A 24,380-nucleotide genomic window follows, 5' to 3' on the forward strand; every position below is an offset into this window, starting at 1 on the left:
ATAGAAGTATTACTTTTATCAGTTCCTATAATACTAGACTTAAAATATGACATTCTTAGAAATCTAATTGTAGTTATTTGTCTCCAATAGATACTGTTTGATAAAATTTTGTTAGGGATTTCTTTACCTAAAATTTCTTTACCCAGGGAGAATAACAAACTTTGGCATTGGTACCATAAGGTTTGATAAATGGATTTTCCTCCCTGTCTAGTGGAGAGGCATAGAAAGAAGAAAATCAATGCCGGAATAAATAGGATAGGAGAGCTGATCCCGTGTTCCCCTGCCCTGAAGCAGGTAAGAAGTCCACTCATATTTTCATTCCTTACTTGTGAAGAGATAATTCTCTAAGTTGTTTCTTTGCTCAGAATGATTATTTTTGTTTCCTGTTGTTTATGGTATATAGTTACTTGCCTCATTGTTTTTCATTTGCTTAATTTTCTATATACCTATCTTTAATTTCCCCATACTTATAGCTGTCTTATAGCAGAGCATTCTGCATGGTCAGATGGACCAAATAATTTTTTAGATCTTTAAGATCTTGAATTATTCAGTCCTATGATTACCTTTATTTATGTGCTATTGTATTTACCAGGCATTTCTTTTATTTTCTGTCAATCATATTTTTTGTCTTAAATTCTTACCTAGAATCTTCCAAAGATCTCTATTTTATTCTCTGTGCCCTATCAACATCCAGTGGTACATAAATCTCAGCTTTTAAACAGTATTCCTTCATGAATAAAGCTTTTTGTTTCCTGTGATAATGAGGATAAAATGTGCTTACTGAAAACAAAACAAAATAAAACAAAATGGAAACAATATGGAAGGCATAAAAAAGTTTGAAAAATAAATTGACATGCTACTTCCAAGTTATAGCTACTATTATGACTATTATATTATTATAACTATTGTTGTTACACATCTTACACATGCTGTTACACATTGCTTCATGATTTTATATATCTGTATCTATATCTAGACACCAAGTGCTGTTTTATAACCTGCCTTGTCATTTTCACTCACTGGTATATACTAGACTTTTAGTTACAGATACCCTTCCTCATATGATCTCCTTTCTTTTTCATGGTTATGTAGTGTTTCATTATAACGGGATTTCATAATTTGTCTTAGCCTTTTGGTTAGTTTTTAATTAAATTAATATATGTGAAAATTAATATATAAACATAACAAATAGCACTAAAAACCTTACAGCAACAATATGAGCCTCTGGACTTCTTGCTTCCCAAGTCCAGTACAATAACTTAAAGGCATCCATTCTCCACTCTTTCTTCTGAAATAACATTTATATTTTGAAATAATAAGCTTATATTACTATATCTTAATATTTCTATTTTAGATTTTATCTATTGTCTTCTTATTCTTTTCCTTTGGCTTCACCTTGTCTAATCCTCCCAATATAATTCTACTCAAACTTTTGGTTAAATTGGTATTCAGTTTTTTGTTTTTTAGACTGAAAATATGGTTAATTGTAGGAGGGAATACTATTACTATGTTTTGTCTTGTATGTAACTTTTGTGTTTTTGGGGGGTTAATAATTGCCTCACTTTTCATTTGCTTACCTGTTTATATGCCAATCTTGATATTTATTTATTTAAATTTTTAAAAATTTATTTTTTATTTTTAAGTAAGCTCTATACCCAATGTGGGGCTTGAACTCACAACCCTGAGATCAAGGGTCCCATGCTCTACTAACTGAGCCTCTTAGGCACCTCTCTCTATACCTCTCTTTAATTCTTTCCACACTTCCAACTGTCTCTTTAGAGTTACTGCATAGTCAAGTGTATCACATAATTTGTTTTCTCTTTTTCCTTTGAGACTTTACTTCTAGAACCTTCTGCCGTTCTTCAGTCTCAACTGGTCTTTTCCAACTCTTCTGTTTTTAAATTTCAGCTCTCATATTTTTAATTTTATTTTAATACTTTCAAGAGTCTTTTTCTTATTCTCTTTGGGTTTTTTTTTTCATATTGTATGTTTGGTTCATGAATACAACATTATGTCATCTCTGAGAATGTTATATAGGTTTTTAAATTTTTTTTCTTGTTTTTGTTTCTTCTAATTTTCTTTTTTTTCCCTTTGTTTCGTTGTTTTGTCTTTCATTTTGGGGACTTCGCTTAAATTTTAGTGATACTTAGCTGTTTTCTCATATTTGAGAATGAGGCATTAAAAGGTGATTGAATAGGCTTGACTTTTGGTTCTCTTAACTGTTGAGTGATTAAGTGGTAAGCTAGTATTATTGTTTTTGTGGCACTAAAAAATATCAATATTGGTAGCTTGTTTACTTTTGGGACTAGCTATAACTTTTATTTTCCAGAGAAGAATCCTTCAGCACCCTATCTAGGAGGGGGAAGGGTGGGAAGAAGAGTATAAGCTGGTTGCCACATTCTGGGAGCTGGTTGGGGAAAGGGTGCTGGAGAGTCTCATGCTTTAGGAGGCAGAATTTTACTTTACCCTCCTGTCTTCATTGAGTTGCCTCATCTTGTCCACTTCTGTGCCAACCATCCCTGAGGCCAGAATTCTCTAGTTCAGATTTTACAGAACTTGTCTCCTGCATTGGTACAGCTGCGTAGGATGTGTGTGTGGGAGAGAGGGGGTTTTTATTACTGCATAAGAAGAGTCTTTCCACCACTCTCTTCAGTTTAACCCCATACGTCACCGCACCTTTTGTGGTAGCTGGACCTTCCCAGTCCATCCTGTACCTCCCCAGGCATTCAGAGGGCCAGATCAATTTGCTTGCTTCTCAACACCATCTCCCTTGGCAAGGTCTTACACTTCACTTTCTTTTCATTCTCTTCTACAGGGTTGTACTTAGTCTTGCATACGTGTGTTTTTTTATTTGTGTGTGTGTGTGTGTTTAATGTACTTTGAGCTTCCTTAACATGATAGCAAATTTAAGGGTAGGAACTGTCTTCTGATTGTTTTTCTTTCTCCACATGTCAATGTACAGGAGTTTCTCAGGAAATTTTGGTGTTTTCCCAGTAATATCTTATTTTCCTGCTCTTGGTTTTCATTCCTACAAGTTTCTCTGAAAGGAAACCATAGTCATTCAACTTCCTTGCTGTCCTAGAATGTGCAATGGAAGTCAGTATTTGGCTCCCAGAAGCCAAGTAAATTAAGATTTTCTTCACTGTTGCTACACGTCCTCAGCCCCGTCTGCAGTAGAGAGGCAAGTAGATGGGCATTATCATGTTCTGCCTTTGTCTCAACTCTTGCTTTAAGAAAGGATAATATTTATCTTTTCTCTCTAGAGTAAAATATTTCCTAGATTATATTGGATCTCTGTTGGGACTCAATCTAAGAAACCCAGAATTGTAACTTTGTGAACCAAAGCCCTGAATCACTGATTCCACCTGAAAAGAGCTATCTGAGAAAGTACTGGGGATATTTAATAATATACATACTGGAATAGAAATTAAACATTCACTGCAACATTTTTAATAGCTGAATAATAAAAAAACAAAATGCCTCTTATACAGATTAAATAGTTGTCAGTAATGGACTCAAAAATAAAATAAATTCAGCCTTTAGAAAGTATAACATAGATATCTAAACTCTACAATGAAATATCTCCAAGGTATATTTTTATTTTTATTTTTTATTTTTATTTTTTAAAGATTTTATTTATTTATTTGACAGAGAGAGATCACAAGTAGGCAGAGAGGCAGGCAGAGAGAGAGAGAGGAGGAAGCAGACTCCCTGCTGAGCAGAGAGCCCGATGGGGGACTTGATCCCAGGACCCTGAGATCATGACCCGAGCCGAAGGCAGCGGCTTAACCCACTAAGCCACCCAGGCGCCCCTTATTTTTATTTTTAAATTTTATTTATTTATTTGACAGAGATCACAAGTAGGCAGAGAGGCAGGCAGAGAGAGAGGGGGAAACAGGCTCCCCACTGAGCACAGAGCCCGATGTGGGGCTCGATCCCAGGACCCTGGGATCATGACCTGAGCAGAGGCTTTAACCCACTGAGATACCCAGGTACCCCTCCAAGATATATTTTTAAATAAAAAAGAACAATGTAGCATACTGTTTATCTGTTCTGTGTTGTTGTTGTTGGTTTTGTTTTGTTTTGTTTTTTTTGATAGATAAAAAAACCATGTATCAGCATAGAATGTTTCTGGAAGGATATATAAGTAACTTTATGGCAGTTGCCTCTGGAATAAGGTCTAGAGAACTAAAACCAAAAGGAATGTCATTTATTATGTTTTATTTTTAATAATTGTTCATAGAGTAAGGAAGTCTAAAATCTTCACATTTGAATGGCCTCTCTGGCCTCTTCCTCCTACCACTCTTCCCCTATATACTTCACTCTAGTTCCTCTCACTTCACCATGATTCCTCCAGTGTGTGAACACAGCCCTGCTTTGGGGCTTTTGTCCTTGTTGATCCTAATACCTGGAGCCTTTTCCTCCAGGTATCCATGGGGCATACTTCCTGGTACTTCCTTCAGGTTTTTGCTTTGTCTTACAAGAGAGGCCTTCTCCAGCCTATCCATGCAAAATAGATTATAGTACAGTATCTTAGTTTGGGCTCTTATAAGAAAAATAACATAGCCTGGGTGGTTTACACAACAGAAATTTACTTCTCACAGTTCTGGAGTCTGCGAAGTGTAAGCATACATCAGTTCTGGTGTACGCTCTTTTCCTGGCCATGTCCTCGCATGACAAAGAGTGCGATCACCTCTCTCATGTCTTTTCTTCTAAGGGCACTGATCTCATTCATGAGGGATCTACCCTCATGACCTAACTACCTCCCAAAGGCCCACCTGCAGATACCATCATATCAGGGATCAGGGTTTCAACATGAGTTACAGGGGGACATAAACATTCAATCCATAGGACAGAGTGACCTCTGCCATCTCTGGCCTCCTCTTTACCCTGCTTTATTTTTTCTTCATAGCACTTAGCACTACCTGATTTTATATAAATATACAAATATATAAAGATACAAATATGTGTGTGTGTGTGTGTGTGTGTGTGTGTGTGTGTGTATAAATATATATATATAAAACTTGTATATTCCTGCAGGTCAGGAATTTTGTCTGTTTTGTTTATTATATCCCCAGTGCTTAGAACAGAACCTGACACATAGTAGATGTGCAATAAATATTTAGTAAATGAAAAATGAACAGTAGAAGCATTTGAATATGGTGCCTGTTTAATTTTGAAAAGATGCATATCACATATATGTGATAAAACCAAAGCTCTAAGTTTCTTCTGGCAAGTTCTTACTCTTCAGTGAAACTTTTAAATGGTTAATTCTCTTTGGCAGAGCAAGAATATGATCCTGGACCAAGCCTTTAAATATATAACAGAATTGAAAAGGCAAAATGATGAACTCCTGCTTAATGGAGGAAACAATGAACAAGGTAAAGATTTGAAGATTCTTTTTGTTCAGTGTTCAGGTCTTTGTGTCATAGGGCAACTTATAGTGGATACAGAAGGCTTTTTTTGACCAGAAACATTGTTAAGATTGTATCTTCAGTGGGTCTGAGAGAATAGTGTTGTAAAATAAATTCATTGTAGTTTACCTACCCACCCGCTCCTTGAACAACTCTAATCTTTTAGCCATACAGAATTTTGATTTTGGACTCTTCTGTGTACTTTGTGTTTGCTTAACTCATGAGACAAATAATGGTGGATCTCTTTTATTCTGCTTGGATCTTCCAGCTAGGGGATGTAGGGGAGAGTCCTGTGTAACTTAAAAATAAAATAAAGATACGCTCGGGCCAAGACTTAGCTGTGAATTAACTCAAAAGGTCAAAACATTCCATTCATAATTGTTTATATTGCATGTAATGTGTGTTTCAGACTGCCTGATCATTTAATGGAATTTGGTTTTTATTAGTCATTATTTTTTAGATAATCACATTGTTAAAAAATTTTCAGTTTTTTATAACAGCTGAAAAGAAAAATATCCCAAGCAAGGGTAAAGCTCAGAGCGGTAGGCAATTTGAATTGTCCTTTATTTATGGCTCTGACTAGAGCAGAGAAAGAATTTCCTGTGACAATTCAGTAGGTCACCTTAAAAGGAGAGGAACAAAGGTAGAATTTGCTGAGGTGGGGGCAGCGTTGGGCTGTGTTCATTGTATATCCGGAAGGTCAGCCTTCTGAATTCTCATTGCTTACTTTAAGTTAGTTGTCCACTTACCCACCCCCGCCCCACGTCAGCTGTCTTTTACAACTCAGGCCTTGTTTTATGATGCTGGTAGGTAGTTTCATAATACTCATTTGGTAACCGTTCTGAGGCACCCCACAGAAGGGTTGTCAAGGCCAGAATGCTGTGTGGACTTTTCTCAGGAGAGCTCCTTGGGTTTCACAGCCTAGAGGCTGAGGCTGTAAAGATAACTCAGGGAAAAGGGAGCCTGTTGGAAGAATACAAGTTGCCTGGGGCTCAGGAAACACTGAACAGGTTGGCCCTGGCTTAAGGCAGCTTAAGTCACCACCCTTTCTTTGGTTCTTTTTGGTGCCTCTGCTCTTTTCTCTTTTCTTCCCCCAGCAGCTTCCCCACATGCTCACTGCACACACGACAGGCTGCGCAGTGGTCTGAGCGGCGGCCCTGGGCGTCAGGCCCACCTGGGCTGAGTCTCCTCTTCACTTACGCACTCAGTACCTGTGCTTATTACTTCGCCTCTCCCAGTCTCCGTTTCCTTTTCTTAAAATGAAGATAATCCTAGCATGTATGTGGTTGATTTTTAGACAAATTTATGTGATTACCCTGAGTCTGTTTCTCACATCTCAAAATATTGATGACAAGAGGTCGTTCCCATCTCATGGTTGTTACGAGGATTAAAAGAGATAATGCAGGTATAGTACTCAGAGTCAAGCTGGCATATAGTAAATGTTACCCATTGCTGTGGTCATTGTTATTATTGTTATTAAACGAGACGATGAATGAAAAGTGCTTATAGTAAGTGTGTAGTAAGTGAGAACCGTCATCATTATTATTTGGTCCATCATAATTGTCCAGTTGTTTCTGATGTCCATGGCACACTGGCATCTATCTTTCTTCTGTGTCTCTTAGTTTAAAAGTCTGAGAAGAATAATCTGCTAGTCGCAGCTTATCCTCATCATAATGGAACTTTTTATTTCAGGCCCCCTCAGAGGGCATTGGCTTTGAAGATTGGCCGCCCTTGGTGGAGGGAGAGTGGCAGGACAGGTGGGATGTGTGGGGTCACAGAGCAGAAACACCAGCAGCCAAGGCTGCCCCAGTCCTAGGATCTGTGGGGGAAGTTCTTCCCCTTTGGAAAGAGTGGGGTGTGACAGCAGTGTACGTATCTTGGCGCTCCCAAGGAAAATTCAAGTTCCATTATTGATGCTCTCGTCGGTACTCTACTACTTGACTTTGACACGTTTCACTTGGGCTCTGTTGTTTCCGAGTGAAATAGGAGTCTAAAGCCATTTATAAAGGGGACTCCCCACTACTACCACAAATAATGTTTCTGTTGCAGCCTATCATATTGATACTCAGTGCCATTTTCCTGGCACATTACCATGATAACAGTATATCTTTCCTCCTTTTGCCTTTGGAGCTGCCCTATTGGGAATTTTTGAATTGGGAATTTTGAGATTTCTACATTATGAGTAATTTTGGACCTTTCGGTCGTTGACCCTCAACGATACATTTTTTTAAAAAGGATAGAATGGAGGCTTGATATACCACTGTAAAAAGGAGAAAGAATTTGCTTTAGAAGAGAACTGAAGCTTCTCAGTTAAGCTATTTAGAAAGACTAGAATTAGAACTGAGTAGTTGGCACACAGCTTTTTCTTACGTTACCGTAAATACTGGCATTAACAGGTAATTGTTTCATTTTTATTTTTAATATTGTAGCTGAAGAAATTAAAAAGCTACGTAAACAACTGGAAGAAATTCAAAAAGAAAATGGCCGATATATCGAATTACTGAAAGCAAATGACATATGCCTATATGATGACCCCACAATCCACTGGAAAGGAAATCTTAAAAACTCAAAGGTCTCTGTTGTTATTCCCAGTGATCAGGTTCAAAAAAATATCATTGTTTATTCCAGTGGGAGTCAGCCTGGTGGAAATAGCCAGGGAACAGCTGTTCAGGGGATAACCTTTAATGTTGGTCATAATTTACAAAAGCAGACCGCCAATGTGGCGCCGGTACAGAGGGCTTGCAATCTGGTGACTCCTGTGTCTATTTCTGGAGTTTACCCTCCTGAAAACAAGCCATGGCATCAGACCACAGTTTCTGCATTGGCTGCCAACCAGCCTGTTCCTCTTTGTCTTCCTGCTACCATTTCTGCTCAAAACATTGTTGAGCTTTCCACCTCTGAAAGTGAATCGAGTGTGCTTGGTGCCACCAGTGGCTCACTGATCGCTGTTCCCATTGGGCCTGAAGCCCACCAACATCGTCCCTTGCACACATGTCTGAATGATCGGAATTCTCCTGAAAATAAGAATGGGCAAGAGAGCCCTAAATTAGTGAGGAAAACAGTCCCTTGTGCCACAAGCATCCCTACCACTTCCTTGGCGACTGCTGCGAAAGTGCACCATGGAAGCAAGTCCTGCCTGAGCATACAGGATTTCAGAAATGATTTTCAAACCACCTTCGTCGTTTCAGTTACCACCACAGTCTGCTCCCAGCCCCCCAGGTCTGCAGGTGATTCCTGTCCAGTGAGCATTAGCAAGGGCGCAGACTCTGCAGCTGTTACCGCGGTGGTGGCCCCCTCTGCCCCCGGAGGAGGGAAGACCGCCACTCCCGTAAGCACTCTCTCTGCAAGCCCTTTGGACAGTAGTTGGACACTTTCTTGTTCTTTGCCTTCTTCAAGTGTTAGCGCTTCAGATTTAAAAAACATGAATAGCCTTACTCGAATCTCCTCCGCTGGAAACACACAGACAACGTGGACTACTCTGCAACTGGCGGGAAACACTATTCAACCCTTGAGCCAGACACCGTCTTCTGCTGTGACTCCAGTAGTAAATGAGTCTGGTCCCAGCCCTACCACAGCCAACCACGGGAGACCCGTCGCTACAGGTGTTAACTTGAGTAATTCCTTTCCAGCAGATGGGCAGGCAGTTGAGCAAGTGGTTGTAACCTTGCCTTCTTGCCCATCTTTACCTATGCAGCCGCTGATTGCCCAACCACAAGTTAAATCTCAGCCTCCAAAAAATATCCTTCCTTTGAATTCAGCAATGCAGGTTATTCAGATGGCTCAGCCTGTTGGGTCGGCTGTTAACACAGCTCCAGGTAATCAAAACGTTATCATTCTCCAGCCTCCCAGCACGACCCCTTGCCCAGCGGTGATGAGAGCAGAGGTTCCCAACCAAACTGTGGGTCAACAGATAGTAATCATACAGGCAGCTAATCAGAACCCCTTGCCGCTCCTCTCGGCTCCACCTCCTGGTTCTGTTCGACTCCCTGTCAATGGAGCCAGTGCTCTAATAGGGTCCAATAATTCAGTGCAGAATGTTTCGACCCCACAGACTTTTGGAGGAAAGCATCTCGTCCATATTTTGCCAAGACCTTCATCTTTAGCAACATCTAGTTCAACACAAACTTTTTCTGTTACTATGTCAAACCAACAGCAGCCTCAAACCATTTCTTTAAATGGACAGCTCTTTGCTTTGCAGCCTGTGATGTCCTCATCAGGAACTACAAATCAAACCCCTATGCAAATTATCCAACCCACCACCAGCGAAGATCCAAATACCAACGTTGCCCTGAATACGTTTGGAGCTTTGGCCAGCCTCAATCAAAGCATATCGCAGATGGCTGGGCAAAGCTGTGTACAGTTGTCTATTAGCCAGCCTGCCAATCCTCCGACCGCTGCAAATAGTCAGACCACCCCAGTTAACTGTGTTTCGTTAACAACAACTGTAGCATCTCCTGTGACAACTGATAATTCGGGCACACTACCCAGTGCTTACAGTCTAGTAACTACGCCCTCAGTGAACGCTGTAGCTTGTTTACCTAACGTGAAGTCGAAAAGGTTGAATAAGAAGCCAGGTGCCAAGAAACACTTAGCAGCTAACAAGTCGGCGTGCCCCCTGAATCCAGTCAGAGACGCAGGCAAATTTGACTGCGCCAGCACTGACGCCACAGCGGAACCATCATGTAATAATGACGGACTGCTGGAAAGCCTCCCTGTTGGGTTACCGTCTGTCGCCGGGTCCCAGGCAAACAGTGTAAGAGTTTCTGGTGCACATTCTGTGGACGTTCTGAATTCCGAGTCAGTGATACCTGAATCTCTACCCAAATCTAAGTCAGCAGAAGAAACTAGTTCGCCCTCCCAAGAATCTGTACCGAGTGAACATTTTGTCATGACTCCAGCAAAATCCAAAGATTCTGTCCCCATTTTGCAACGAGAGACCCCTCAGGATAAGCCACCAACTAGTTTGGCGTTGTCAGATGCTGCCAAATCCTGCGCTTCGGCTAATGTGTTGATTCCATCTACAAATGATCCCCACGTTTTGGTTTCTCAGGTTTCTAGTCTGTCATCTACCGCCAGCACTGCCGGTACGGACTGTGTTTCCGAGGTAGAGGTCATTGCGGAACCTTGCAGGGTAGAGCAAGATTCACCTGATACGTTGCAAGCGACGGGTCTCTTAAAGGGGCCTGGTTTGACTGCACTGCTTTGTGGTCTCGAGAAAGAGAAAGACCCTCAGAAACTCTCTCTCTCAGTCCAGGTGGACCATCCTGACTTTTCTTCAGAAAACTCTAAACTGGTTGATGCAGGTGTCGATTTACATCCCAAACAGGAGCTCTTACTGATGAGCAGTGACGATAGAGACCCGGGGCCGCCTCACTCGTGCGTCCCTGATCCGGAGGGCATCGGTGGCTCCTTGCTGGTCAGCAGACAGGCGGACTCTCCCATGTCAACCAGCTCTGGCAGCAGCCGCAGTTTCTCAGTGGCGTCCATGCTTCCTGAAACGACTAGAGAGGATGTCAGCAGCAGTACAACGACCAACACGTGTGACAGCTGTACCTTTGTAGAGCAAACTGACATCGTCGCTCTTGCGGCAAGAGCTATTTTTGACCAGGACAGCCTTGAGAAGGGAAGAGCTGGCACTCAGGCTGACGTGAGGGACGTCACTTCGAAGCCTGCCGAAGCATCGCCTCTAGAGGGGGACCAGCCTTTCAAAACACAGGTATCTAAAGAGAGTGGTGCCGGACAGGCAGAAGCAACACCAAATGAATTTACTTCTCAGGATTCGATTGAAGCCACAGTGGATCAGCCTCTTGGGAAACCAAGTTGTTCTGTGGGAATGAAAACATCCAGTGCCTCTTTACAGGTTTCAACCTCTCAGCCACCAAGCATCACCAGTTTGAGTGTGAATAATCTTATCCACCAGAGCAGCAGCAGCCATCCTCTGGTCAGCTGTGCTGGTTTGTCCCAAACTTCAGAGCAAACAACTGTTCCTGCAACGGTTACTCTGACGGTGGCATCTAGCTCCTACACCAGTCAGCCTCCTGGACCAGCTCTGATGACCGAATATCCCCAGGAACAGCTCAGCACCATAACTGGCACCATACCAAATCCACAGATCCAAGAGCCCCTCTTAAAGACAAGCCAGGAAAGCCGCAAAGACTCTGCTAAGCGTGCTGTCCAAGATGACCTTTTATTGTCTTCGGCTAAACGTCAGAAGCATTGCCAGCCAGCCCCGCTGAGGCTTGAGGCAATGTCCCTGATGAGCCGAACTCCAGACAGCATTTCTGATCAGGCTCAGATGATGGTCAGTCAGCTCCCTCCCAACTCTGCGAACTCCGTGGTGCCCATCAGCAACCCAGCACACGGGGACGGCCTCACCCGACTGTTTCCACCTAGTAACAATTTTGTGGCCCCTGCATTGAGACAAACGGAAGTGCAGTGCAGCTCTCAGAACTCGGTCGCCGAGCAGCAGCAGACCCAGGCCAGTCAACATCTCCAGGCTCTGCAGCAGCATGTGCCGGCCCAGGGGGTGTCCCACCTGCACAGTAACCACCTCTACTTAAAGCAGCAGCAGCAGCAGCAACAGCAGCAGCAGCAGCAGCAGCAGCAGCAGCAGCAGCAGCAAGCGGTGCGAGAGAGGCATCACCTGTATCAGCTGCAGCATCACATACCTCATGCAGAGAGCTCTGTCCACTCTCAGCCCCATAACGTCCACCAACAGAGGACTCTACAGCAGGAAGTTCAGATGCAGAAAAAGCGGAATCTTGTTCAGGGCACTCAGGCCTCTCAGCTTGCCTTGCAACCAAAGCACCCTGGAACTGATCAGCCCCGGCCCAAGAGCGGTCAGCCGCACCCCCACCATCAGCAGATGCAGCAACAGATGCAGCAGCACTTCGGAAGTTCGCAGCCGGAGAAGAGTTGTGAAAACCCTTCGGCCAGCCGGAACCACCATAGCCATCCCCAGAACCATCTCAGTCAAGATCTTCTGCACCAGCAGCCGGATGTTGGGAGCAGGCAGCAAGGTTCAGGGGTTTCTTCGGAACACGTATCTGGGCATAACCCAATGCAGAGGCTTCTGACATCAAGAGGCATGGAGCAGCAAATGGTGTCCCAGCCAAGTATTGTGACGAGACCTTCAGACATGACCTGTGCTCCACACAGGCCAGAGAGAAATAGGGTTTCAAGTTATTCTGCTGAGGCACTAATTGGAAAGACGTCTTCTAATTCCGAGCAGAGAATGGGCATATCAATTCAGGGTTCCAGAGTTTCAGATCAGCTTGAAATGAGAAGCTATCTTGATGTTCCCAGGAATAAGAGCTTGGCCCTTCACAACATGCAGGGTCGCGTGGACCATCCTGTTGCCCCGGAGATCCGCCTTTCTGACTGTCAGACGTTTAAACCAAGTGGAGCCAGTCAACAGCCCCCGAGTAATTTTGAAGTACAGTCCTCAAGAAATAATGAAATAGGTAACCCTGTAACATCCCTGAGGACTATGCAGTCCCAGGCTTTTCGAATCAGTCAAAACCCTGGTCCACCACCAATCGACCGCCAAAAGAGATTACCTTATCCACCAGTTCAGAGTATCCCAGCAGGAAATGCTATCCCACCAAGGGACAGTGAAAACACATGCCACCAGAGTTTCATGCAGAGCTTACTTGCCCCTCACCTTGGTGATCAGGTCCTTGGAACGCAGAGACCACTCTCGGAACATCAGAGGAACACACAGTGTGGTCCATCCTCTGCCATTGAATATAATTGTCCCCCAGCTCATGAAAGTGTACATATTAGAAGAGAGAGTGAGAGTCAGAACAGGGAAAGCTGTGACATGTCCCTAGGTGCAATTAACACCAGGAACAGCACCTTGAATATTCCTTTCTCCAGTTCTTCTTCTTCAGGAGATATTCAAGGTCGAAACACAAGTCCCAATGTTTCTGTGCAGAAGTCCAATCCCATGAGGATAACTGACAGTCATGGGACCAAGGGCCACATGAACCCTCCAGTCACAACCAACATGCATGGGGTTGCAAGGCCAGCTCTGCCCCATCCGTCTGTGTCTCACGGAAATGCTGAGCAAGGGCCTCCTGTACGTCCAACTAACTCTTCAGTTCCCCAGCGATCAAGGCATCCCTTGCAAGACAGCAGTGGTTCCAAAATCCGTCAGCCTGAAAGGAATCGTTCTGGAAACCAAAGACACAGTAATGTCTTTGATCCGAGTCTTCCCCATCTTCCTCTGTCTACTAGTGGCAGTATGATTCTTGGACGCCAGCAGCCCACTACAGAGAAGAGAGGAAGTATTGTTCGTTTCATGCCCGATAGCCCACAAATACCTAACGATAATTCGGCACCTGACCAGCATACACTATCACAAAATTTCGGTTTTCCTTTTATTCCTGAGGGTGGCATGAATCCACCAATAAATGCTAATACTTCTTTCATTCCACAGGTAACTCAGCCTAGTGCCACTCGAACGCCAGCTCTCATCCCTGTAGACCCCCAGAATACTCTACCCTCCTTCTATCCCCCGTACTCTCCTGCTCATCCTACACTGTCCAATGATATTTCCATCCCGTATTTTTCCAATCAGATGTTTTCAAATCCTAGCACTGAGAAAGTCAACAGTGGAAGCCTAAATAACCGATTTGGATCAATTCTGTCTCCTCCCAGACCTGTTGGTTTTGCTCAACCAAGTTTTCCTCTGCTCCCTGATATGCCGCCAATGCACATGACCAACTCTCACTTGTCCAACTTTAACATGACATCTTTGTTTCCAGAAATAGCTACAGCTCTTCCAGATGGCTCAGCAATGTCACCTTTGCTAACCATAGCGAACTCCTCTGCCTCCGACTCTTCCAAGCAGTCCTCAAACAGACCTGCCCACAACATAAGCCATATTTTAGGTCATGACTGCAGTTCAGCTGTCTGAATATTGATAGACTAAATGTATGTGTATCGGCTGAGACTACAGATGTGTTTGTGTGCGTGTGCACACTTAATGCACATGGAGAGGGAGATCGTGTGTGTGTGTGTGTGTGTGTGTGTGTGTGTGTATCTGTGTTTGTATGATCAATTTCCTATTACCTTCTGAATGTAGGGAAGTCACGTCAGAAATGATGCGAATCATGGGTTGTCAAAAACAAATTATCTTTTCATTTTTAACTGCACGGTGTGCTTTTTAAATTTTCTGAACGGAGTTAGATTTTCAAGTTTGATTTGGAATCTTATATTCCCTAAATGCTAATCAGCTGGAAGTTGGAGGACATCCTCTTGGCATGTGCTGAGTAGTAGGAAAGAACCCAGATTTTAAACTTGATTGTTGATCATTTGTAAAATAGGTACTTGAGATAGTTGAATTGCTTTCCAAAAATCCAGACGCTTCGATGCAATGCAATGGTACATCACCAAATGCTTGGCTGATATCCGCATCTAGAACAGTTTCTTACCCATGGCAGATGTTGAATTACTATGGAATGAATGTCCATGGTTAAAGTCAAGCAGTTAGCAGGTAAATGAGTTGTTTAATCAGCCTTTACTCCCAAGGTCTGGTTTAGGTAGAGGCTTCCTTCTTAATTATAACAATTCATCAGTTATCTGAATTTAATGTCTTTTCTTCACATTAGAGAGCCATTTTATCTTTTAATGTGCCAAGATCCTAGAACACAAAGGTCTTCCTTACTTAGCCTTAAAAATAGCAATCTAAAAAGCAAAGTACATAGACATTCTCCATTTTGCGCTTGCATTTTGCATCAGGTCATAACGGTAAAAGCAGTTGTATTGCGGAGTTTTGCTTGTGTTCAGTAAAAGATTGTTGTTTCATCAGTTAAATTTTGTTTCAGTATTCTCTATTCATTCTGTTCATTTGATCCTGAAGTAATTTCTTTTATATTTGTTTAATAATTGGGGACTGCTCAGTAAATAGTGTTTGGAATCTACACGATTATTTGAGCCTTACTTTTTAAATATTTCTGAGCAGAGTCTTAAGCTCTGTCAGTATTTTCACTTACTGATATTTATATTTAAAATATGGCATTGTATGTTACATTATTACCCTTCATAGTAGACTTATAATGAAAAGATGAATTTGTTCATTATTTTTCCTGATGGCAGATGTGAAATGGTGCTTCAGAAAATTGTCTTTGTATATGTCCAGGTGTGTGTATGTATGTGCATGTGTGTGTGTGCGTATGTGTGCACAGACATAGATTTAAAAGTATAAGCTGGTCCTTCAAAAATTGTCCTGCCATCTGGAAATGGAAATTGTGACCTGAGACTTGCTGAAGTATTGGAAAACTTGATGTCAGGGTTTTTAAAAGCCCCTTAGAAGTTAATTTTGTACACACATGTGCGTGCACACACACACACACACACACACATGCACACTAATATATTGAATTTAGAAAACTTAAAGCCTATGAAAACAACCATAAATACTCATATTCTCAATCCTATTATTTGTTGTTGTTGTTGTTATATTCTGCCAAATAGGGGATGGAGTGGGAGAGAGACGTATAAATGGTTCTGTCTGCTCTGTTAATAAAGGCAACCCAAGGACCAGCATTTTATTTTATTTTTTTCCTCCTTAAAAATGCCTCCTCAGGCTGGGTCAGAGCAGTTAACTCTGGCGAATACCTCTAGTGAAGACTCAGTAAAAGGGTCATGTGTGCCTCTTGAACTATATTTACCAAACCTTCCTCTCTCTTCCTGCTGCCCACTGAAGCAGCCTCCTGGGGGCAAAAAAAGAAAAAAAAAAAAAGAGTTGTAAACAAGAAAAGCTGTATTTTCACTTTTCACTTTCAAAATGGTCATGGTGAAGAATAGGAATTACTTAAATAAGACAACAGATAAACACAGTAGTTAGAACTTGTCATTGGGAAAAAAGTGAGATTCGTGGCTTGTTTTTAAACTAATTACCTTAACTGAGTTTTAAGTTATGACATTTGGGTTTTTCTCTGTACTTGAAAGGTCCAACCTGCCAATTTCAAGAAGGATAGTGTTCACTATGTCGGGCTCCTCCTCCTCCCTCCCTCCCCCTGTCACTCTCTCTGCCTTTCACAGACACATACACGTGCACACACGCACAGCGTGGCAGCTGTTGAGTTCTGAAGAACTGGGCACTGTTCGATGTAATTAGAACAACGGTAACAGGCTAAGGAGAAGATCAATTTGAACTTCGCAGTAGAAAGGCCTGAAAGGCTGGTACTGTCAGCTGCCCTCTGTTGGATTGATTTTCTTTTTCTGCTCAGCCCAGTTCAGAGATAGCATTTCCGTTTTTCAGAGCTTTCATTCCAAGCACATAATACTTTGATCCCAAATCAGCCTCTGCCCTTCAGGAAAGCTTATTTGACCGTCCGAAGAAAGATGTGACCATCTGCAAATGGTTTGGCTTCTGCTTACGTGTAGCTCTAGTTATCTTACAGATGTGCATGTGTATGTAAGAGATCATCGTATATCAATTCTGAAAGTGTTCAGAGCATAGTAATCTTATTTGATTGAAAAGCATGAGTGTATGAGATTTACCAGCTGTATATTAAGTATTTGGTAATCAGAGCTACATGATTTTGGGGAGGAAATTCTTTATTTAATATCTAGCAGTCTCGATATAATTTTTGGCAAAAGCGTGACAGGAAAACAGTCAATTTTGGTTATAGTAAATTTATCGTTATTTTTGGCTTGGCTTGCTAATATAGAACTGGGTCTATAGAATGTAAAAACAATTTCCATAATTTTTGATTTCTTAAATACACAAACATACAAATGTATGAATCAAAGTGAGAATCATTAATTAAATTATTTCTGTCTTTTTTAGTGTTGTTGATCATATAAATCAATTAGAGAAAGTGATTTCTCTAAAGATTTAACATAGTAACTTCTAATGAGGTGAAAAATTTCAGATTTCTCATGTATAAATTTCTGATGTGTCAATCATGGATAAAAGCAAGTTTGATGTCTTTTTTTTTTTTTTTTTTTTTGGTACATACCGGTTGTTTGGGGGATATTTTATACCATTTAAGGAAGTTTATTTTTGTTTATATTGGAAGTCCTTTCGGAGGGACCAGGGATGGTACCTTTTTTCTAAGTAAGGAGTGATATTCCATAGTGATCATGCTTTTTAAAATTTAACATAATAGAACTGTGGAAGGAGAAGAATGAGGAGGGAATATTCTTTTGCAGCAATTTCCAGTTACATATCAGGGTGAACTGCAATAAAGATCAATTTTTAAAAATCAGCCTTTTTTGGGGTTTGTTTTCCTAATCAGCCTTCTTAAAATATAAAATTATTTAAATGCTTTAAAGAAAATTTATTTGCCTTGCTCTTGCCTTCTAACATTATCCATGTCATGGAAAGGCTAAAATTTATATTCCAAAAAAAAAAAAAATGTGCAAACACATTTTAATGGGAGTAAAGTTTTTAAAATTTGAGAAAAAGTAAAGACTTACTAACCAGCCTCTTCTTGGCTTTACCCTTCCTCGGATCTGTAGGTACCTATACTCCTTTTTTCTTCCATCTGCTCCGTGTCAGACAGATGGCAGGGAGCCTGTTTATTTCCTTAGGATGATTACTCCTCTGCCTTGAAAGGTTTATTGCGCCCATCCATCTCTTGGATCATTGTTTGATATAATGAGTTGTGCTCCTATATCTGATTCCCAATTCCTGGCTTCAGGAACCACTGTATCTCCTGTTCTATCAAGAGGCAACAAGAATTTCTTGAAACAAAATTAGAATTAATTTAAAATTTTGAATAAACCATACAGTTCTGTTCCTTGTTTTGATGAATTCCCTTTCTTCCCATGGAGGAGTTTCAGAAAGCGCAAAGGTGGTACTAAGATCAGATAGCTTTGGATTGATATCTTTAGGAATCTGGAAGTCATAGTACTGTTGTCTGTATAAATTCTCCTTTTGTCCAGAGATCGTTGCTTATGGTTGTATACATCCAGAGGGCAATAATAATAGCCAAATAAACTAGTATGAAGTTAATCTGTGAGTGATGATTTTATGATACCTATATGCAAATTAAAGGCCAGAAATTCATTTCTTCTTGAAGTACATTTTGGGCTAAATGCTCCCAACAGAAAAGGGTCTCTCTCTCTCTCTCTCTCTCTCTTTTTTTTTGGCTTAACCGTATTCTCTCTTCATTCTACCCTTCCTATATGAGCCAGACAGTGTTTTTACCAGAGTCTGTGGGGGAGCACCGAGTTTAGAGGGAGGCAGTCCAGCATGAGGACCTTCTTGGACATGGAGCTTCTAGTTCTGCCCACATGCCTCTATCCTGGTACTGCACTTTACTTGAAACTGTGCCTCTGGTCCAAAGACCAGCCATTGGAACATACTACTCACCCACTCCTCTGCTACATAGCAAAGGACCATCCAGAATGGTACATGCTGTGTAATCAAACACCCAGAAGACAAGAACAGCTGTTTCTCACTGTTGCCTTATCATTCTCTGAGCCATCTTTGATGCCGATCTTGTAAAAAATATACTGTTCAGAAACAAAACTCTTTTTAAAAGTCTGAGCTTGTAGGTGGTGGTCATTCAACACCGTTATTTCCATATCGGCACAAACCCTGTCAACTGTATGGCTTGGGTGCAGGCATGCTTTCAGATGCTTCATAAACACGAGCCAACTTGGGTTGAAAGTATTGGATAAAATATTCAAATTGGTGTTATTTTGGATGATAGTCTGCATCATCTGTCACCGGAGATCTCATGAGACATAGAATCTCTATCTTGTAATTTAACACTTTTAAAAATGATGATCATAAGTTGTGGGGTTTTTGCTTTTGGGTTTTTTTTTTTTTTTTTTTTTTTTGGCTCAGTTGTGTGTACAGCTCTACACCATACTCTGTTACAGAAACTTAAGAGTTTCCTCCATCTCACTTCTTCCTCACTTCTCTGGATCTCTTTATCCCCATCCCTTAAGTCTTAAAACCATTCTCATTTGTGGGGTCATCGAGGCCACTGGACTTGACTATATTGGTAACCTTTAAGGGAGTTGAACTGTTGATCTTCCAAGAAGAAAGGGACCAGACAGTGTTGCTTAAAATGCTGCAGTTGTGTTACTGTGAAGAAAAGATTCACTTCCATGTTCAGCAGGCCATATACACACACTCACACACACATACATGCACACATACACATGCACACACATTTTGGTAAAATAGGTGGAAAAATCTGAGAACATAATTACCTTCACAAATTATTTAAAGATACACTGGGTGAGAGGCTTACTGTAGGGCAATCACCAGAAAAAAAAACCTAACTGTAGTTTTTCAATAGTGTAATATTTGTATCTATTCCCATGCCAGCAATGTCTGCTGTGTACTGTGTCCTATTACTGTAAATCACCTGGTTTATAATTCTAATGGGAACTAATTTGTTTTGTAATGGAATCCAGAGAAGATATGTATAATACGATCAGGATTGTCCTACAGTTGTAAATAAGAATAGGTCCTGTTTATTTTGACATCTTTTTACAAATGCATTGTATTAGGGTGTGAATATTCTAAACCATGCTCTTGTTTAAAGTTTTGAAATTTTTATTGGTAAATGTAACATTTTAATGGTTGTAATAATTATTTGTATAGATATGAATATAGTATTTTATTTAAGAAAATAAACTTTGCATTTTTGCATTGTGAATTCTGTCTTTTCTGACCATTGCATGTGCTGCGTCAAACCTGGTATTAAAATGACTTGTCTTGCATACCAAAGTTTTCTACTAAAGTAATCTTCCAATTTTGCTGAAATGTCTGAAAATGATACCATGACACATTTCTCATGGGAACCGTATTCCTGATCAAAGAGTCAACCTCAAATAATAATTTATTTGTAAATTATTATTAATTATGACCAGCATCATACTGTTAGGGCAAACTATACACGTCTGTACCTACTGTTAAAAGTAAAATGGGACTTTCAGATCTGGAAGAGTACTGACAGATGATGAAGCTAAGCTCCTCCTCGTGTATTTATAGTGGAGGAAACTGAGGCACAGAACTTTGGAACAAAAAATGGGTCTTTCATTACAGCTACCCACATCAGCTTGGTTACATGTTTTTTTGAAGATTTTATTTATTAGAGCTCATGGGAGCAGGAGGAGGAAGAGAGGAGAAGGAGCAGGAGAGGGGCAAGCAGACCTGCCTGCTTACAAGCCTGAAGTTTGAAGGGAAAAACTAGTTGCAGGGGAGTTTGAACAGCATAAAGTGACATAAGATTAAATGCCTATAAATCAAACAATTTATTGCTCAGGGATGCCTACAGATACGAGAAAAATCACAAATTAAGGAAATGATAAACCCAAAGTTCGGGATAATGGGTGCTTCTTACGAAAGGAGGGAGGGAGATTGTATCACGGAGGGGTACTTCAAGCACTGGTATGTTCCATTGAACTGAATAGTAGATACTCAGGTGTTTATCTCATACATGAAGTTTTGGTTTTATGAACGAATAAACTACATTCTAATATTAAAATGGGTAAAATGAGGCGGTTAGAGATCATTTGTTCTCATATCTCAATCAAGCTGTTCTCTTAAAGGTCTTTCCAAAAAGATAAATAAATATCTTTCCACAAAGATAACTCAAAAGCTCAAGTAATTTTAGTGAAAAATTCTTCTAAGTGTTAAAGGAAGAAGTAACACTGATCTACCCAAACTCATGAAATAGAATTAGAGGGATCACTTACAAACTTGTTTTAGGAAGTTAACGTAAATAACCTTGATACCAAACCTGTCACGACATTAGGATAAAAGAAAAGCATAGGTCAGTATTCTTATGAACATAGATGTGAAAATTCTAAAAAAGATGTCAGCAAATTGCATCTAGCGGTACAAGGAAAGAATTATGAATTATGACCTAACAGGGTTTATTTCAGGAATGTAGGGTTAACGTTTTATTTATTTATTTTATATATATATATATATATATATATATATATATTTTTTTTTTTTTTAAAGACTTTACTTATTTTATTTGACAGATAGAGATCACAAGTAGGCAGAAAGGCAGGCAGAGAGAGAGGAGGAAGCAGTCTCCCTGCCAAGCTAAGAGGCCAATGCGGGGCTCGGTCCCAGGATCCTGGGATCATGACCTGAGGGGAAGGCAGAGGCTTTAACCCACTGAGCCACCCAGGTGCCCCATAGGGTTAACGTTTTAAAATCAATTTATGCACTCGTTGTCTCAGAATAAAGGAGGAAAAAAAACCCATGTACACTCAAACCGTTGATAAAATTCAGCATCCACTCATGGTAAAAACGCTAAACAAAATAGGAAGAGAAGGGAACATTCTAAGTGACGAATTGTATCTACAACCCGAACAAAACACCAAACACAGAACTACAGCTTATATTATACTTAGTGACTTCCCCCTGAAGTTAGGAACAAGACAAAGATGATCATTATTTACCAATATAGTCAACATTTTTTTGATGTTGCTGATCAGTGTGTTCCCAACGAATAAAGTTACTGACCCAAAGCTATACAACGTTGCTGGCAGAATAAAAGATACAAATATCAAATCAGTTTGTTGTACAACTGAAACTCATGTAATAGGTCAATTATATCTCAATAAACTTACTAAGCTCCAACACTTAAAACACTATGATATTGGCACAAGGAAAAAATAGTAGACCAATGGGAAGGAAAAGAAATCTCAGAAATAGATTACATGGTATAGTCACTTGATTGATGACAAAGGTGCCAGTTGGATTTCAGTGAGTAAAAGGTGGTATTTTCAGTAAATAGGGCTGTAGCAATTGGATATCCGTATGGAGGGGGAAAAAATCCTGGACACCTCTATTTCACACTATATGCAAAGATTGATTCAAGTTGGGTCACAGACCTAAATGTAAAAGGTAGAACACTACAACTTCTGGAGTAGTGATTCTTAAAACATAGGCCCCAGGACCCTGGGGCTCTTTGAGCTTAGGGAGTCTGTGAAGTCAATGTTATTATTATTGTTTTTAAAGATTTTCTTTTCTTCTTTTTTTGTTTTAAGTTTCCATCTATTTGACAAGAGAGAGAGAGACGGCAAGAGAGGGAACAGAAGTAGGGGGAGTGAGAGAGGTAGAAGCAAGCTTCCTGCCAAGCAGGGAGCCCAACTCAGAGCTTGATCCCAGGACCCTGGGATCATGACCCGTACTGAAAGCAGACGCTTAATGACTGAGCCACCCAGGCGCCCCTCATAGTCATTTTTATGATAGTGCTAAGGTGTGACATACCATAACTGCTTTGGTATTCACACTGATGTTGCAGAAGTGACGGTGTGTGAAACTGTTGGGACTTTAGCACAAATCAAGGCAGTGGCACCACTACTGTGCTAATAGTCATTGCATTCTTTAAAAAAATTTCATTTTATTTGAGTATAGTTGACACATGATGTTACATTAGTTTCGGGGGTACAACATAATTATTCAACTTCTTTTTATATTATGCTATACTGGCTACAAGTGTAGCTACCATCTGTCACCATACAATGTTATTACAATACCACTGACTATATTCCCTGTATTTTCCCTTTTGTCTTCACGGTTTATTCATTCCATAACTGGAAGCCTGTATCTTTCACTCCCCTTCCGCCATTTGCCCCTCCCCCTCCCCGCCTCCTCTCTGTAACCATCTGTTTGTTTCCTGTAGTTAGCTGATTCTGCTTTTGTTTGCTTTGTTTTAGATTCCACATGTGAATGAAATAATATATTTGTCTTTCTCTGTTTGACCTATTTCACTTAGCATAATGCCCTCTACGTCCATTTATGTTGTCACAAATGTCACAGCCTCCTCTATTTTACATGGATGAATCTCACAAACATATTGAATGACAGGAGCCAGATGAGAAGGAGCATATACTGCAGAATTCCACGTATACGAAGTTCAAGAACAGGCAACATTTGTCTATACGGAGAAAAACCAGAACAGTGGTTATCTCTGGGGCAGGGATTTGACTTGGATCAGGCACAAGGAGCCAGATGAGAAGGAGCATATACTGCAGAATTCCACATATACGAAGTTCAAGAACAGGCAACATTTGTCTATACGGAGAAAAACCAGAACAGTGGTTATCTCTGGGGCAGGGATTTGACTTGGATCAGGCACAAACCTTTTGAATCTCAGGGTGGGTGCTGGATACATTAGTGCATATGCATGCGCACGTGTGCACAATATAGTTTACGTGCATTACGTGATATAGTTTACATGTGCCTCAATAAAAATTTAAGAAAAAACTGTCTACAGAAATCTGAACTGATGTTGGTTTTCTCTTGGTCAGTTTCTTGAATCAGTAAAATCTAAAAGCTATTTTACTGTTGTTCTTTAGACAAAGAAGAGGCAATGGCATTATTTTGTATCTGGCTCCTGTTACCAGGCTGCGAGACTTTGGGCAAGAGGTCTTAGTTTATTAGTTGGAACATTATCTATCCTACCTCACATGGGTCATGTGAGGGATGAAAGAGGTTTGATATTTGAAAGTTTTCACACAGTTGCAAAGGAATATTTGAATGTAAAGAGGTCAGTTATTTTCCAGGACCTTCCTCGCTTCTATCTTCCCTACTCAGGACACTGAAATGCAGGGAATACTAGACTACAGTGTGTTGGTCAATGTCAACAGCCCCTTTGACCTCTTCTTTCTGTGAGAAATTAAGGCCCTAATGCTAATTTACTGCCTACATAAGTTGAGAAGTCTGGTAGGTTGGCTTACTGGTATCAATGTGCCACCCGTGTTCCCACGATCCAGTAAGTCCCAGATTTTAGGGAAGATAATGAAAACCCAGCCTTTAACTAAGTTTGGGCTGAGCAGGTCGGGTTTTGTTTTTGTACACTGTCTTAATCATATTCAGATCTGTGGTTTGGAAAGAGGCTGAATCCAAATTGTGATGGTGGAGAATTTGCCGCTTCAGGGAGGTTTTCTGGGAACCCATGATTCGATTAGGTTAAATCCCATTTTTTTAAATGCTGCCGAGTGGCAAATGTGCAAATTCACATT

General features: G+C 40.7%; 1 protein-coding gene across 5 annotated transcripts in view; it reads left to right on the top strand.

Moving 5' to 3' along the window:
• Nucleotides 1–16,147, top strand: part of USF3 (upstream transcription factor family member 3) — a 43,385-nt gene extending 27,238 nt beyond the window's left edge. For all 5 annotated transcript variants that reach the window (XM_032348508.1, XM_032348505.1, XM_032348501.1 and 2 more), the window contains 3 exons: nucleotides 212–294; nucleotides 5,285–5,381; nucleotides 7,844–16,147. In XM_032348508.1, the coding sequence (XP_032204399.1) occupies nucleotides 212–294; nucleotides 5,285–5,381; nucleotides 7,844–14,334 (6,671 nt within the window). In that variant the 3' untranslated portion in view covers nucleotides 14,335–16,147. The remainder of the gene's footprint in view (nucleotides 1–211; nucleotides 295–5,284; nucleotides 5,382–7,843) is intronic.
• Nucleotides 16,148–24,380: the final 8,233 nt, after the last annotated feature.

Source organism: Mustela erminea, chromosome 1, assembly GCF_009829155.1.
Source record: "Mustela erminea isolate mMusErm1 chromosome 1, mMusErm1.Pri, whole genome shotgun sequence".
NCBI classification, from domain to species: Eukaryota; Metazoa; Chordata; class Mammalia; order Carnivora; family Mustelidae; genus Mustela; species Mustela erminea.